Source organism: Mesoplodon bidens (assembly GCF_964165515.1).
Source record: "Mesoplodon bidens genome assembly, chromosome: 9".
NCBI lineage: Eukaryota > Metazoa > Chordata > Mammalia > Artiodactyla > Ziphiidae > Mesoplodon > Mesoplodon bidens.
Window position 1 is genome coordinate 105,898,650 of NC_138166.1, and position 17,055 is coordinate 105,915,704.

The following is a 17,055-nucleotide window of genomic DNA, read 5'->3' on the forward strand; positions in this document are numbered from 1 at the left end:
CCCAGGGGCTGGCGGGGCAGGGGGCAGCCAGGATGGGAGTCGGCCCCGCCCCCGGGGCTGCGGCACTTTCCTGCTCCAGGTGCCCTCACACCTGCTGGGTGGACACCCGGGTATTCCCCCCCTCCCCGGTACCGGTACCGCTGGGGCCCCTGTCCTTGGGACGAGCCGGGCGCCATGCCACACGGTGTATACGCAGTGGGTTCCTGTGTCACTTGCTTACGCACAAAGGCGGCACCTCAAACACGCAAGGGGATCTGCATTGTCGGAAGGCATTTGGTTTGATAGACGGGGAAGCGCTACACTGACAGCAGACAGGGGAGCCCGAGGGTGGGGAAGGAGCAGGAATTCCGCTGCGGGCTGCAGGCCTGTAGTGACTGCGCGTTTGCAAATGAAGAGACAGATACAGTGGATGGGACACAGCGGCATTACTGGACGGGGAACAAACGACCTTTCAGCCAAAAAAGGTAGCTTTTTGGGTCTAAGACCAAAACACGTTATTAAAAGCACCATCAGAGCAGTTGCATTTGCTTCGTTGTTTCTTTGTTTGCACATCACAGCTCAGAGCTACTTCGGGGCGTGAAATACGGTCTCTGGTGGCGCGAGCCCGGCCCACTGTCCCGCACCCCTGCCTCCCCAGCCACCCCCGCCCCGGAGCCAGCAGGGCTGGCTGGGTCCAGCTAGTCCTATGCTTACTAGCTGTAGGGCTGGTAACTTGCTCCAGCTCTCTAGTCCTTGTGTGTAACACAATGGCTATTATTTTATCCTCACACATCGATACAAGATGTGTTCTGTTTTTCTTTTAACCAGGAGAAATGGAGTAAGACAGATGCCTATTTCAGAGATGCTGACAGTTGTGTGACAATGTATAGAAACCCATGTCTATAATCAGTGTCTGCTCTTATTGCCAGGCAAAGGATGAAGGGTGGGTGTCCTGGAAGGTGGGCGCCCTAGCTAAGAACACACGTGTGCGTGTGTGCATGAGCGTGTGTCAACGTAGAGAGGAAGACGTTTTCACAGGCGGGAAGGAGACCGTAAGACGTCACTCACCCCAGTGTTTCCTTCCCAAGTTCCCTGGAGGCTGACAGGCATCTCAAGAACAAGGAAGTGCCTTTTCAGGTCAGGTTAGGGTCTCCCTGCTGACGCGTGCATGGTTCTCCCAGAGGCGGGTCTGAGGGAATCTTCTCCCCCTTGACTATGGAGCGCACTCTGGCCTCTAAGGGGACACCTCATGGGTCTGTTCTGTGGACCACACTTGGGGAGCCGCCAGCCCCGTCTGGCCCCTGCACTCTCATGGGTTAAACTCCACCCAAGCCATGAACTCATCCCAGGTCTGTGCTCACATCACAGCACTCTAAGCCGAAGTCCCCGGACACTGTCTTTAGGAGGGAAAGGCCCAGGACCACGGAGAGCGATGCATGGGCTAAAACAATGCTACAGAGGGGCATCCAAAGGTGACCTATTTTAGAGACAATCACTACAAGAGACTTTAGGTGGCTCTGAATTTTGCAAATATGGCTTTAATAACGGGGTATTTGTTTACAGCTATTCGGAGCTGAAGCTGAAGGATCAGGGTCACCCTCTCCTCACTCCTGACGTTACCACAGGACGACCTCGGCGAGCACTGACCCATCACCTGCTGTGCGCTGAGCCCAGGGTGCAACCCCGGGCGGACGAGGGGACAAAGGAGCAACCTTAGAAATGAACGTGCTTGCTGCAAACAGCTTTCCTGCGACTCCGGAAAGGGACAACAGGCTAATTTTCCCCAAGGCTTTCTGTGACTACTGCACCGAGGTTGCCATGGCAACCCCATCCGGCTCTGAGCCACAACAAAGCAGCCCCGCTCTGAGTCTTACCTTTGGCCATCTTATTGAGAACCATGTCGATCAGGATGTAGGTGCCGCTCCTGCCCGCGCCGTCACTGTCAATAGAAGGAGAGAGATGAGGACACAACGCACCATGCTGTCCCCACTCCCCACACGCCAACGATGGCATCTTCCCTCTGTGCTCAAGGGGGGCCCATGAGAGGAGAGGAGGGCAGGGTGGAGAATTGGAGAGGAAGAGAAAGAAAGGGGGTGAGGGGGGTCAGGGTGGGAGAGGGGAGGGGGATGGGAATGGAGGGGGAGGGGAGGGGGAGGAGGGGGAAGGAGGGGGAGGGGAGGGGGAGCAGGAGGGGAGGGCGAGGGGAGGGGGAGGGGGAGGGGAGGGGAGGAGGAAGGGAGGGGGAGGGGAGGGGGGAGGAGGATGGGAATGGAGGGGGAGGGGAGGGGGAGGGGAGGGGAGGGAAGGGGAGGGGAGGGGGAGGAGGATGGGAATGGAGGGGGAGGGGATGGGGAGGGGAGGGGAGGGGGAGGAGAGGGGGGAGGGGAGGGGGAGGAGGGGAGGGGAGGGGAGGAGGGGGAGGAGGGGGAGGGGAGGGGGAGGAGGGGAGGGCGAGGGGAGGGGAGAGGGAGGGGAGGGGAGGGGGAGGGGAGAGGGAGGGGAGGAGGATGGGAATGGAGGGGGAGGGGAGGGGGAGGGAGGGGGAGGGAGGGGGAGGGGAGGGGAGGGAGGGGGAGGGAGGGGGAGGGGAGGGGAGGGAGGGGGAGGGGAGGAGGAGGAGACTGGAGAGCTTTCAGCCCTGAGCTAACAGCAGTGTGGAGTAGCTATTGTGCCTGTGTTGATTTGTTCCTTTCTTCCTTTTTTCTCCCCTCTTTGGTCAAAGATTCAGCACATTTTGTCAGAAAAAAAATGAAATAAAGAAATGCCTGGCAGTGTCAGAGTTGATGGCATTCGTATTCAAAGTGTCTGCAAGCGGCCGGCTGTGAGCGGGGGACGAAGGGCGGGCGCGGGTCTCGTGTGTCCACACCCTCGGGGTCCGTCTGTCCGTCCCTCTCAGGAGTGGGGTGCACATGTCCCCCGTCACTGCAACAGAGCCTCTCTTCATGCCCCCTCGTCCCCCAGCTGTAATGGGAATAATCACCACCTGGACGAGAGTTGTAAAAACGTTCTGAATTGTGGCTCGACAATAGCCAATGAGGGAAAAGGAAGGTGCCTCTTCTAGGAGGAAGTAGCTCTGCACCTCTCCTCCTGCATCATGTGCCTTGAGACGGTCCTTAGGTCAAGCAGGCTGTTCTCACGCCCACGGGCAGCATGTAAGTAAGAGGATGGTGTTTACACTTATATTCCTGGCAGAATCAGCCAACTTAAGGAGAAGACCAGCGTCTCCATTTCAGGACTTGGGGAGCTGTGTGACCGTGCTCAGTCTTGGACCTGTGGGCCGCCCAGCGGCCTGGGAGCCTGTCGGTTATTCTTTCACAGCAAAGCGTCACTGAGTTTGGCCTCAACATGTTTCTCAAACAAACGGTGGAAAAAGCCTCGGTTGGAAAGAGAATGATTCCGCATTGCACTGTGCCCACCTGCGCTCCAGAGGTGGGGATGCCGCCACGCCAGTGTCGCCGACGCCCGAGTGACCGGCCTGCGGCCGAGGGTTTCCTCAATTCCCTTCAGCTCACATCACACAGCTCTGCCCAGATCTGCCTCAGAACTGGAGATGGTTGTGCTCCACGGGAGGGTCAAAGGTGTTCTGGTCCAGTTCTCGAGGATACAGACCATACTCTGTGTTCCTCGTCTTCTCTCATGGACCGACACAGAAACACACACAGTCATGCAGGTGCACACACACAGGCACACACATTCCACACCCACACACTCAGATACACACACACATGCAGGTGCACACACACAGGCACACACATTCCACACCCACACACTCAGATACACACACACTCATGCAGGTGCACACACACAGACACACAGGCACACACATTCCACACCTACACACTCAGACAGATGCACACACAGACTTCTTGACTGACTGGACACACTTGGTGTTTGATCTTTGGAGACCTGACTCCTTTTTATCCCAGGCAGAAAGGAATACTCTGCAAGACAGTTCTAGACAGTGGAGCACACTTCTTCACCAAAGTAGGTGGGTGGGGAGCTCGGGGGAGAGCTCACCCTCGGAGGGAGTTTTCTTCCAGTGGATCTTTCTTCTTGGTTGGGGGGAACCCACTCGAGGACACTTGAGCCACTGAACTTTCACCCGAAGGCCACTCGTTGGATTCTAGGCCTGTCCCATTCATAACTGGCCCCAGTCTCTGCGCAGGGTCCAAATGTCTGCAAGGCGTGCTGGGCCGAGACCCCTCCACACACCACACACACCATCTCAGAGCGTTTGCGCAGCGGTCCCAGGAGGGTTTAAGACAAAATAAGTGTATATCCTCGGTTTCCTTTAGAAGCACCAGTTAGATATACTTATTAAGCCATCAGGAGGTTCAGGTCCTATATTTAACAGCGGGTACCTTTGAGGCGTGAACACGTCTTAATCCAGGTTAAAAGCTGTACTTGCCTGCAGTGGACAATTATTGGACAAGAACGGCCCCTGTAGCACTTGTTTACTTTTCTGAAATAAAGAGAGACACAGAAGTTATGATTATGTACTAGACTCTGCAGCAGCCATCCAAACAACCCATACGCCAAAGCAAACAGACCGTCTCTTGGACATCATTTTGCAATACCCTGTTTTGACAAAGAAGATCAAAATTATGCACACATTTTCAAAGGTTTATTTTTCTTTTCAATATTAAATTATTAAACAGAGCTTTGAAAACAATTCTTACATTTTCACAGTTTTCTTTTTCCCTTTACAAGTACGAACTCTGGCCTGAGGTCAACAGATCCATCAGTTTGAGCCTTCCTCCCCCCTCCCCCCTCCCCCCTCCTCTTGGTTGCTCTAGTTAATTTGATTTCCGTTGTTGTTGTGATATGTCTAGATTCTTCACTTAAAGTTTTGAGTTTTGCAATTTACACTCCGAATTTCTTACAGTCTAGACATCACACTGGAATGCAACATTACCGTGATGTCTCAGAACAGCATCTTAAAGACCCTCTTGATCTGTCAGTTTTGTAAGGATATCTAAATTACAGAGAAGCCTCAATTATGTCCAAGACACATATTTCCATTTTTATAAATCTGATTATGTTTAAAACAACTTGTTTGTGCAGATTTTAGGTTAGAATTTATGAAAATTAACAAGAAGCGTTGATTATGTTTAAAACAACTCGGTTGTGCAGATTTTAGGTCAGAATTCATGAAAATTAACAAGAAGCATAGATTAAGATTTTGTAACCAAATCCTAAATCACTACAGAGCGCTGCTAGGAAATTCACTGTATAAGCTTGATAGTTTTTGTTTGATATTTTTGTTCAGTGAAACAACTAATCATGTTTACAAATTATATCCAAATTCTCAGTAAAATCTTTCTAAATAAAGAAAATTAAAGACAGAATTTTGGTTAATTGGAGGAAAAAAATGTGTGAGGGGGGTGTGCTCTAAAATGTGCTGTGAATTTCTATGATATAAGACGTGAAGTAAAATTTTAAAAAGAATGACAGTAGAGAAAAATCTTTTTCTTCATGCCGGAAATGGGAAAATGTCACATTTCTCTGCAAAGGCTTGTCTGCTCAGCATGGAAATAGTTGAAAGTGGAAATTCAATCAGCGGGTTCTTTTGCTACAAATCCCTGAGACGGTGTGGGATTGGGAGGGAGTCGAGTGCTGTAGCTGATGGGTGAGCTGAGTGGGTATTTTAATGTCACATAAAATGATATTTATTGCCCAAATGTCAGAGCTGTGTTGCTTTCCTACCTCCGCTATGGAGTGAACAGAATAGGCGCTTCTGAAGGGAGACTCCACCCTCAGAACAGCACGAGGGAAGTGGCAGGAGATGGCCGTACAGTCCACATAAGATGTGCCCGGAGACGGCCACGCCTGGGGCCATCGGGGCAGCGGCACGTGCTCTGTGGCTGCTCCCCGGCTGAGAGCCAGGCTTCAAGCCCGGACCTCAGAGAGCCTGGGAGGTGAGGACCCAGAAACCCGGGTACAACAGGCTGCTCAGCGTCCTCGTGGCCACGGCACTGCTTCTGCTGGAGCCTATCCTTGCTTTTGACCTACACCCCAGTGTTAGGGTTTAGGGGAGAGGAAAGGGGAAGTGATTAAGTTGAGGGAACGTCTGTGCCAGGATCCCTGGAAAATTCTCAGCCCTTTGAGAATAAGAGATTGGAAAAGAGATCTACCGGCTCCTTCTAAAACCTCCCCTTCTTGACTCAGGTTGTCAAGGCAACGGTGAGCTTTAGCTCCGACAAAATAGATGCCAGGCCCCAAGGACTTGTCTCCAGTTGAGCAGTGGGGAGCCCGCCAGCCCAATAAAGGCCGTGTGTGTGCGCATGCACACGTGTGTGTCCAGGCATGATGCACGTGCTGTGTGTGCACGTGCACACGCGTGTCTCCAGGCAGGATGCACACGCTGTGTGTGTGCACACGTGAGTGTGTCCAGGCATGATGCACGCGCTGTGTGTGCGTGTGCGCAGAACGGAGCTTGCTTGCCCGTGAGACCAGAGCCGGGGTGTGCACCTTCAAACAGAACTTCCTCCTGGACGCTTCTCAGTCACGGAATCTTTTAGGTGTGAACCACCTCAGCTCGGCACCTCCACCCCCCTGTTATGTTTCCTACCTGCCAGGCCTGTCTGTGTTTCTAAAGGCTAAACTCAACTTTTGGTCAATCCCCCAGTTTTGCTCATTTTTTCTGATGGGGCCAAGCACAAAAAAGGTAGATTGAAAAAGAAACAAACACAATGACAAGATGCCCTTCTTTGAAACGTGCTGGTTTCGGGAAAGAACAGCATAAGGGAACAGCAGTGCTCCACGTACAGCTAGCTGGTCGGGCCCCCTTTGGCCAGACGCAGTAGGAATCACCTCCTTGGCTAAGAAATGTGGCTAAAAAGCAAATTACTGGCTATTATGGCTGTGACTTGCTTCTCCAGACTGCAATTCTGGTCTCTATTGTACAACATGTTTAAAATGTTCTTTTCTCCAGCGTGTTGTGACTGGCTGCCTCGGCAGGACCCAAGAAGGTTTCAGTGTAATTTTAATATTCATGCCAGCCCCTCCCTGTGCTAAACCTATTTACAAACAGCCATAAGCCATCGAGGAGGCGCGAGTGGAAATCCAGTGTGCGGCCACGGTTTAGAATTTTATTTACACAGAACCAGGTACTTGTATTATTACCACATAAAGCATCACAAGGAGAAAAGCAGAAGCATCACACGGCCCACCAAAGCGTTCATCTGGTCGACCCGAGAGAGAGATGTGGATAATTCATGAAGATGAGCAATGCACAGCTGTCTGGCTTTACTTTTACTGGAACAAATCATCAGTAAGCAAGAGGCCGCAAACATTGAGTAAGATGGGTATCGTATCTACTGCAAGAGGAGGCATTCACCGAGAAAGAACGATTAGTAATACAAACCAACCCATGGGTCACTGAGTGAGAAGGAACCGCCATGCAACCAACAGCAAGCAAAGGTCAGAGGTCGTTAGAGGCTCAGAAAGGGGGCTTCCCACTCTGTCCCTGCAGTACAGTCACAGTTTCCAATGATCACTTTTGTGACTATGCAACTGGGCTCATATTACTAGCTGCAACATCACAAAAATGACACTGGCCACCGCTCATTAGCTGGCAAAGTAAGGGTTGTCCATTTCTACAGGGAGCAGCGTTAGTGGACGTCATTGCGCACAGCCAGGAGTGATAGAGCAGCAGAGTGGGAGAGTTCTTCTACAGCGAAGCCCTCGCGGGTGACGCTAATTATCCCTTAGCTTAGCAGTTTCTCTTTAAAGTGTAAATGTGCTCCCTCTGGGCGCCAGGAATATTTAATTACACATCTCGGTGTCTGACGACCACGCTCGGCCAGAGTGGGAACGAACGCGGGTCTATTGTTCAAAGGGAGCTGAGCCGCCCCGCTGCATTGAAATGACCAGTGTCTTCAGAAGCCGGCTCACCTTCTGATGGCTGACATCTGGGGGCTGCTTGACACCGAAAACCACAAAGCAGCGATCCGTGTCTGAGCGCGATGTGCTCTGAGAGTGTGATCATACCAACGGCCCAGGTAGGACATGAGAGCAACCTTGTCCGCTAGTGAGGGCAGGACAGCTTTCTCTCTAACGAGACGCTCAAAATCGGGCCCGGGGGCTCGCGTTCCTTTTTATTTACCGAAACCTTCTCGGGCCCTATCTCCTGGGACTCTGGAGAAAGGGAATTTGGGGAATCAGATTTTTCTTCCTGACGAACTGTAAGCACAGAGGGTTGGTGATGTATTGTCCAACTCCATATATGGATACGGAGCTAGAAACACGCCCATATGCATATATGTACAGACACACTGGATGAGCACCAAGACAGCAACGGCCGTGTGTGTAGCTGCATCCATTTTGCCAGTAATGACTGTTTTTTGAAGAGTCTATCTCAGGAAATGTGCTCTAAGTAAGATTTTTAGAAATAAATTCGTATTAAGAGAATGTAAGTAATGGCCAGGCAATCGGGATGGAGTGGGTCTGTCCAAGAGCGCCCAGGACCCCCTGCTGCTCGCGTCCTCTGCCTCCCTGGGGAGGGGGACAGGGCGACAGGCGAGACGCCAAACTCGCGTCTCGGCTGGAGCTGTTTCACATGCTATTTAACACGCAGGGCTATTCAAATAAAGAAATTTGTTTTGTTTTTCAAAGTGGGCTAAAAGGCAAAAGAAATAGTATCAAAATAACCTTCAGAATCTGTAACACAAATTCAAGAAATCCAGAGTTATTCCTGAAACCCCATCTTTATGACAACACGCCGTTTCAGCCTCCCTTGAGTTACGTATCTGTGACTGTTCAGATACAAATCACTTTACGAATACATGCAATTAAAGTCATTTAAAGAGCATTTCGCCTTTATTCTCTAATTCCTTGTTTTGAATATTTATCTGTTTCCCATACTTGTTAGGTTTCCAATCAGCTAAACGTAAGGGAGGTTCTAGAAAGCTCAGAACGTGGTTATGGGTGGCCTTTGACACCTTCATTTTCTCTCTAGATATTTTTTAACTGTCAGCTTCCAAACTGCACCACAAATACACGGTAATGTGGGAACTCCAGCCAGGTGTTCATCCAAGGTCATCCATTTCAGAATCTGGGCCTAGCTCTCATCATCATAGCTAACCAGCTGAGCACCCAAACGAAAACTCTGGGCTTTCTTCACCAATATCCTGTGAAATTCACACCCTAGGATTCTTCACCACTTGAAGAATCTTATTGAGAACAATGACCACATTTCCACGATTCTAAGATACCCATCCCCCCTCACATTTTAACACCTCTGAAGCTAGAAAGCATCTTACAGTTAATGTGTGAGTTAACATAATCTCCCCTCCCCTCCCCTATACACAACATAAATAGATGTATAACATACAAATATTAGCAGATGGCACGTCTTACAGCAAACGGCCCCTTGGACCCAGGAAACCCCTTCTCTCCGTGTCCGCGCTCAGCACGCTACCCCGCCGGCGGGCCGTGGGTCTTACCTGCGGAAATCCAGAAGGGACCTCGTGGAGGAAGGCACTCCCTGGTCATACCAGCTCAGGAAGTGGAACTGCGTCACCGTGCGAGTCTCGTTGGTTTGAAGGTTCTTCAGATAAAAGCTCCTCACGAGGAAATCCTCGCACCAGATGTGCTCAGAGACCAGATGCACCTGGGCAGGGGGAGAGCGGATGGGGGTGTGTGTGCAGAAACAGGCGTTGGCTGGGGGCCCAGCTCGGCTGAGTGCGGAGCCACATTGTGGAGAGAGGGGTGGGGACCACGGGGGCATGTGGCGGGCAGGGGATGCTGGTGAGCAACCCCGCCTACCTTCCCAATTTCAACATAGTTTACACAAAAGATCACTTGGTGGTTTTTTTGGTTTTTTGTGTTTTTTAAATGTCACTCTGGGGCATAATAGTCAAATTATTGGAAAAACCTGTTACAGTCCAAACGATTCCAGTTTCTGTCTTTTCTAAGCCATGTAAACCTTTGACAAAAATCACCAGAGAAAAATTATACTTTTGAGCAAAAACGTCACACGAGGTTCCACTCTCACTGACATGTCATCAGGGAGGCACCGCCTGGCTGTAGAAAGAGGAAACCAAAGGCATACACAGATGCTGCCGGGCCCTGAGCTTGGAAGCCCAGGGCAGGGACCCCAAAGCCATGACCGGCTTAGGGGGAACCTCTGTGCTTCTAACGTGGGTCCTGCTGTGGGACTTTGGCATTCTGAATAATTTTAATGCAAAACAGGGTCAAAGGACACACTCCAGTACTGGTTTAACTGCCCAAGTTTCCTTAGTTCCTTCTTGTTGTGGGCAAAAATCCAGCAGGAGAAATGAGCTTGCCTGCAGGGGACCCTCAGATAAAAAGGCCAAGCACTGCGGACACAGACCACCGGAGACCAGCAGGGGCCGGGGTGCAGGCGGGATGCTAAGAATTAGGGACAGTGTCAACAGAGGCTTCTTTCTGAAAACGGACCCACTAGGGGCCTGTTATCCAGAACCAGGCTCAACTGACCACCCAGTGAGGTCATTTTTTGGTCCTTTCTGTCCAAATTTGGATTCATAAAATTAAAAAAATGAAAACCATTTCTGCCAGAGTCCCCATGGCATAGATGTCTGGAGGGTCTTGGTGTCTGTTGACCACGGGCCTGGGGACACCGCCTATGGGGACCGACTGCACAGCAAGGCTTCAAGGGACAGCGGCTGGCGACCGCACAGGGCAGGCCCACCAGTGCCCGCCACAGCCCATGGCCCCCAAGCCCACGGCCCACGGTGGCCACCCAGGGAAGTACCTCATAGACGTGGTAGAGGTTGGAGCCCTCATCCGGCCAGTAGTGGTAACACTGCCTGACGCCGTTCTCCGAGAGGGGGGTCAGCATGACGATGACCACACAGCCGTTCTCCCACACCATCTGCAGACAGATAGAGACTGGTGTGAGTGGCTGAGCCCCATGACATGCGTAGTTAGTGCCCCAGAGACACAGTCCAAATCTATTCCGTGCACAGGAAATTTATTTCATTTTCATTAGACAGTGGACTCTGAAGCTGCTTTTGCATCTCTGAATATGCTGGCCCCATAATTTGCATGTTCCATGGAATATTAAAAAAAGAAGCTCGTAAACTCGTTCCACACCTTGTAAAACCTCCTCAGTTGTACATTCAGCTGCCTGGCTCCCCCCGTTTTGGTCTGTAACGCAGGACAAACAGGAGACTGGTCCCACAGCGGGTTGGCTGGCCTGACTCGGACACACCACTTCTCCGTGGGACACAAACAGACATTAGTGGATGTGTTCGTTTTCCACTACTTGTCATTATTTGTGCGACTAGACAAACAGTTTGCTTTGTGGAGCTGCCATCCTATCGGAAACAGCCCTGAAAGTATTCCTTCCCAAGTGCATTACAGCCACGAGTCCCTGCCGGCATTTCGTTTCCTTTTACCAAAAGATAGCAATACTGCCCAAAGGAAAGCGCACCCCAAACTGACTTAATCATCCATAACAGCCACACCAAACCCAGCTCCGAGACACAAGAAACAAACGGGCCCACATTTAAACACCAGACATGGCAAAGACACAAAGGCTCTCGAACTTGGCTCCTTTGCAGACAAGACTCACAACTTTGTGGCCGTGAGCCTACGTACTTGGAGCATCTTTGCTAAAACCACTGATTCTATGGGTTAAACGTCAGGGATAGAAATAGTCAATATTCTTAAGGCCCCTCTTAGTGTATCATTTATAGTGGAATTCAAGGGGACTTGCTGCAGCGTTTACAAAAAAGCCCACATAAACGTGACTTACGCTCAAACCCACACGCTTTCCTTCTCTTTAGTGCAAACCCAACAACAGGTGAGAATTCAAAGCCAGCGCCCTGCTCTAAGCTTCTCAGGCCTCCAGACCCACCCGCCGATCTGTCCTTCTCACACGCAGCAGTTTAACGTGCCTTGAGGAGGGGCAGAAGCCTAGTGAAACCATTACGAAAATGAGGAGAAACACAGATTTCATGAGTGCAATAAAAACACAATGATCCAGGCCATAAACTCATCATCGAGGCTCCGCTTGTGCCCCAGGAGTGGCGTTAGGAAGGCCCTCCCCCACCGAGGTCCTTCCGTCTGGGGACCCGCCTGGCTCTCTGAAGGTTTGGTTAAGAGTGAATCCAAATGAAATAATTGAAACGAACAACCCCAAAGGCACTCCTGGGGATAATATTTCTTTTGAGGTCACTGTGTGAAAGCAGACAGGGGAACTGACTAAATCAAACCAATCTCAGCCCACGTGGGCACCAGCATCACAGGGTGGTTCCCACTCCGCCAGCCCTGCCCGTGTGGCCTGGAGCCTGTGCGGGGGGTGACAGCCACCTTCGCCACCTTTTCCGGTCTCCCACCATGCTGCCTGGCCAGCTGGACCCCCGAGCACACCGGGAAAGCTGCGGCGGGTTTCGGAGGGAATACAGGATCTGGTGGAAACCCCAGCTGAGCAGTTTCCATTTCTGAACAGGAGACTGCACTCCCGCCCTCTGCCTTGGCTTGGTTTTGCAGTGTCATGCCTGGCATGAGGAAGACGCGATTTCTGTGCCCGATCTTTGAGAAACCTGCTACATTTTTCTCTTCAAGGAAGTAAATAACGACCCGGATTCCCTACCTGATCTTGCTGTAGTCCACTGAAGCCGGCACTTTGCTGAATTAAAGAGCAGTGGTTGAATACCAGAGATGGCACTTCCTAGCACTTTCCGTTCGGTTAAATGTCAGACAACACAGCATGCATGGTCATCTCCGGTTCATTGGGCACATGTATTGGGCACCTAACAGTAAGCAGGTGCTGTCAGCCCTGGGTCAGAAGAAAGCTGTCAATGTGGATTAAACGTGGCCTTACATGTGGGATCCCGAGGATAAGCCCCTGGTGCTGCGTTTGGAGAAGAACCGGAAATGCCCCCCTTTTCGTGAGCTTCTCCTAGAACGCACCAGCACAGGCCAGGGAAGCCCACCCTGAAGGCACGTTATCACCCCGCACACAGGGGACGGGGGCAGGAGTGACGGGACCACCGGTGGTGACGATGCCCACCGACTTCTTCACTGGTGGTGGTGTCACAGGGGTCGGGGTGGCTATCTCTGAGGTCCTGGGCTGTCATAAAACACTCCAGCTACACCCCGCCACCCATGCCTGTGCTCCCAGCCCCGAGTGGCACTCAGAGGCCACCCAGAGAAGGAACACACAATGACAACGCAGCTGATGCAGCTGAGTCTGGGAACCTGTTCACAGTCATCAGACCCAGGTGAGTGGAAAAGTTAACATGCGGCTGTAGTTCAGACCGTTGGCCCAAGTGACATGAAATACATACTCTGGAGGCAATCTGATCCAACTGAGTAATTTACAGATTGTTGGTTAAAAAACAAACACCATATTGCTCTTTGCAACCCCGCAGGGGTTGAACTTTGTCCCCTGAAAAGACATGTTGACGTCTTAACCCCTGGCACCTATGAATGCGGCCTTAGTTGGAAAGAGGGTCTCTGCATATGTCATAGAAATAAAAAGACGAGGTTATACTCCATCAGGGTGGGTCCTAATCCAACACAAAAGGAGGGAAACACCACGTGAACATGGGCTGGGACTGGGGAGACGCCGCCAGGAACACTCGGGGCACCTGAAAGCTGGAAGGTCCTCCTCTCAGAGCTCCCGAGAGAGAGCGGCCCTGCCGGTACCTGGAGTTTGGACTTCTGGCTTCTAGAACTGAGAGAATACACTTCTACTGTTTTAAGCCACCCAGCGCGTGGACATTTGTTACGGCAGCCCCAGGAAAGGGATACACTCACTGACACCTGCCCTCTACTCCAGCCCCAAATCATCCACAGGTGTTGAAAAACATCAGCTCCAAGTTCTAATTAGAGCAGATGGAAAGAAACTACAGGGTCTCTTCATTCGAAGTCTTTCTTGAGCACCAAGTGTTTAGCAAACAAAACTCTTTCAAAGCCCCACTGAGACCCGATTAAAGGCAAGACAATCCACCTGAATGGGTAAAAGGCCACGGTTTCTTCTACAAAGCACTCTGGTCTCTCCGGGCAGGAAGCTTCTCCTCCCTTTACCTGGATCTCTTGTGATGAGCCCCTTTGCACCTTGTACTGGTCTCGTCTGTGTTGGCACGACTTTCTACTACCAGATTGTCACCTCCTTGAAGACTAGAGCCTTGTCTGGTTGCCATTTCTACCTCCCAGGCATCTGGCACAGGGATTTATTACAGTTGATGCTTAGTTGAAAACAATACATACTTTAGAAAGAGATCATTTGAATAGTTCTGTAAAAAGAGAACTCAAAGAAAATGCTATCAAAGGCTTGCCTGGCAGAAGTGCTCCTAGGACTTGCTCAGTGCACAGAAAAGTGGTTTTTTTTGAAGCGCGTGCACTGTCTGCATGCCCACTGCAGGAGGTGGGGCAGCTTTTCTCCAGACCAGGCCGAGCGTCCTCGCCACACGACCCATTTCCGCCGCCAACTTCTTTTCAAAGTTTGAACGCAGATCAGCTTAAGCCTGGCAATGAGGGTGCTGACAAATTTGAAAACGAGAAGGACTCAGAGGCCTCAGAGCACTTGCATTTTATGTCAGTCAGCTGTAACCACGTGCTCTGAAATCTATTAAAGAAGAAAAACAGCAGCGTCTATGGCACCTTTTGCAGTGCCCACCCCCAGCCCCGCGCTCGCCCTGTCCAGAGGACGGTCGTAAGAAACGCGCCATGAAGCCTTTCCAGACTCTGGTCTGCTTTGGCTACACAATCACAGGCCCTGAGTCAAACTGTGAACGCTGGGGGTGGCGGTCTGGCTACATGAGGATGAAGGTGATGAAATCTTGATCACATCTTCCACGCGTGACTCACACCCACCTGGTTTGCTTCTCAGTAAACAAAGCTGTCAGCGTGGGCTTCCCTCGGAGATAAAACCCTGAGGTAATGGTAGCAAAGCTGGTATGAAATGCTGACACCCAGGAAGGGCTGAGCGGGGAGGAAGGCATCTCTCAGCTGTTAAGATCGGAACTGAGCTCAAGCCAGTCTCGATTCTGGATAAACTGCAGCGGCCACCTCTGGATGTTTTCCACCAGCAAGCAGGAGAAACCGCCTACATAAGAGACACGTGCCATTTCACCGGAATCGAGCAAGAGTTCTTTTGCAAAGACGGGAACAGCCTGCTTGTGTGTCAAGCAGAGGCGATGTGGCTGGTGTGGCCATTTAGCATTTCCACAGCGAGGCCACTCACAGACCAAGCTGCCTGTTTATCCGAACTTTGTGCAGTTGCTGCAGAGGTGTTTATGTCAGGTATGTGACTGTATGGGGAGTCACCTGGGCCCGGGACTCTTGTCCCTTAGAATCACTTACAGCTCCCTGGCCTGCGTTTGTGTTTCATGTTTAACATGCACGTTGACTTCGTAGGTAAAAAAAAGTGCCACTGAGGCTGCCATCTTCCTTTTCAAAATCAGGACCTGATGTAAATGCATCAGATCCACTTGTGAATCAAGAGAAGGAGGAGGAGAAAAAAGAAGAAAGAAGAAAAAAACAAAGAAAGAAAGAAAAAAGAAGAAAAGACAGACTAAGGAAGCAGTGTTACACAGAAGAGCAAAGTGTTTTCAGCTGAGGTCCATAAAAATCAGTTAAAAAGGAAACTCAGGCTGTGTTCTTTACCCGAGCCTGGGCTAAGGATCTGCCACGTGCCTGGCGCGAGGACGCGCTGCCGGGCTCACCATACACGACCGCGCACAGCCCTGCGCAGAGCACGGTCTCCAAACCCACGTTTACATAAGATGATCTGACAAAAGTTTCCTTTTATCTTGAAAGGTTTGTGAATTCATGTACGGAGAATTCAACCAGACTAAATATTTGAAGTAAAATTTCCTGGAAAATCTAGGGCATGTGCTTAAAGTACTTGTGAATTCATGGAAATGAAAGATCAGGTTTTTCCTAAGAAAGTCACTGTCCTCAATCCCTGCATTCCTCTAATTTAATCAAATAATGCGCTGTAACATCGAAGTTCACAGGGCTCCTGAGTACATTTCTCTGGCCACAACCTCTGAACACTCCAGAATCAGTAAAATCTGCAAGTCCTTCTCTTTCCCATCATTCGCTGCCCAGGGCTAGTGCTGGATGAACATCCAGCAGTGACTCGGCATGAGCTGAGGGACAGGGACTGGAGGACGTCCTCCTGCTCTGGGTCCCGCCTCTTAGAACATCCTGACATCACGAGCCCTGACGTGACCAGGCGTCCTGCCAACTGGGGGGCACTGGGGTGTCTGCACGGGCACACCCAGCAAGGGTCACCTCTGGGTGGTTCCAGGCTAGGCTCCTGGGGGCTTGGGTGACGCTGGCTGTAAAGCAGTCACCTGTCAGCTGACCTGCCCAGAGGTGGGAGCCCGGGCGCGCTCTGGGAACGGGGTTGCCACCTTCCGGCTCCCTGTCTGCTGGACCCAGCGTGGCCCCGGCACACGGTTCACTCCTGTAATTCGTCAGGACCTTTCTACTGCATTTCTGCTTCACCCCCCTGCGCGGTAAGTCCCTGGAGGAAAAATCTTTATGTTCCTTCGGTCTTCCACGGTACTTCGCTCGGGTTTCTCCTTGACCATCCTAAGAACGACGACTGATGGGTGCTACGGAATAAAAACACTTGATTTAAATCAAGCCCATCCGTTTGGAAAAGTGCACTTGCCCAGTTAAGACTTCATAGCAGAATGTACTTTCAGAAAGTGGGAAACAGAAATCAACAGGTGGACTACTTTCTTGGTAAATGTTAATAATAATAATAATAATAAATGTCGACACTAATTGGTCACGAGCTGAATTCCTGCTGACCTCAGCAGGCCTCTGCCCTGGAGTCTGTGGCTCAGCTCCCCAGCCTCTGATTCTGTCTGAAAGTTACCAAAAAGTTTGTCAAGCAAGGTGGGCAAGGCTGGAAATTCTAGAGTGTCTCCCCCAACCCGGCCCCCAGTGAGTGGGGAACGGCCACCAGTCCCTGCCCTGGAGGGGCCCCGGCCCTGAGCTCAGGCACCGCTGGCTGGCTGGGGACCTCGCGCGCCGACTGTAGCGTCCATATCCGCAGATGGTCCACACGCACCTGAATCAGCCACCGCGCTGCCTGAATTTCTGCTTTGTCTGAACATACAG

The 17,055-nt window shown here is 51.2% G+C and overlaps 1 protein-coding gene across 1 annotated transcript in view; it reads right to left on the reverse strand.

Moving 5' to 3' along the window:
• Nucleotides 1–17,055, reverse strand: part of PTPRN2 (protein tyrosine phosphatase receptor type N2) — a gene marked incomplete at its 5' end in the record, with an annotated part of 714,831 nt that overhangs the window by 18,437 nt on the left and 679,339 nt on the right. The window contains 4 exons of the mRNA XM_081243640.1: nt 1,854–1,918; nt 4,388–4,441; nt 9,426–9,592; nt 10,718–10,837. Of these exons, the coding sequence (XP_081099766.1) occupies nt 1,854–1,918; nt 4,388–4,441; nt 9,426–9,592; nt 10,718–10,837 (406 nt within the window). The remainder of the gene's footprint in view (nt 1–1,853; nt 1,919–4,387; nt 4,442–9,425; nt 9,593–10,717; nt 10,838–17,055) is intronic.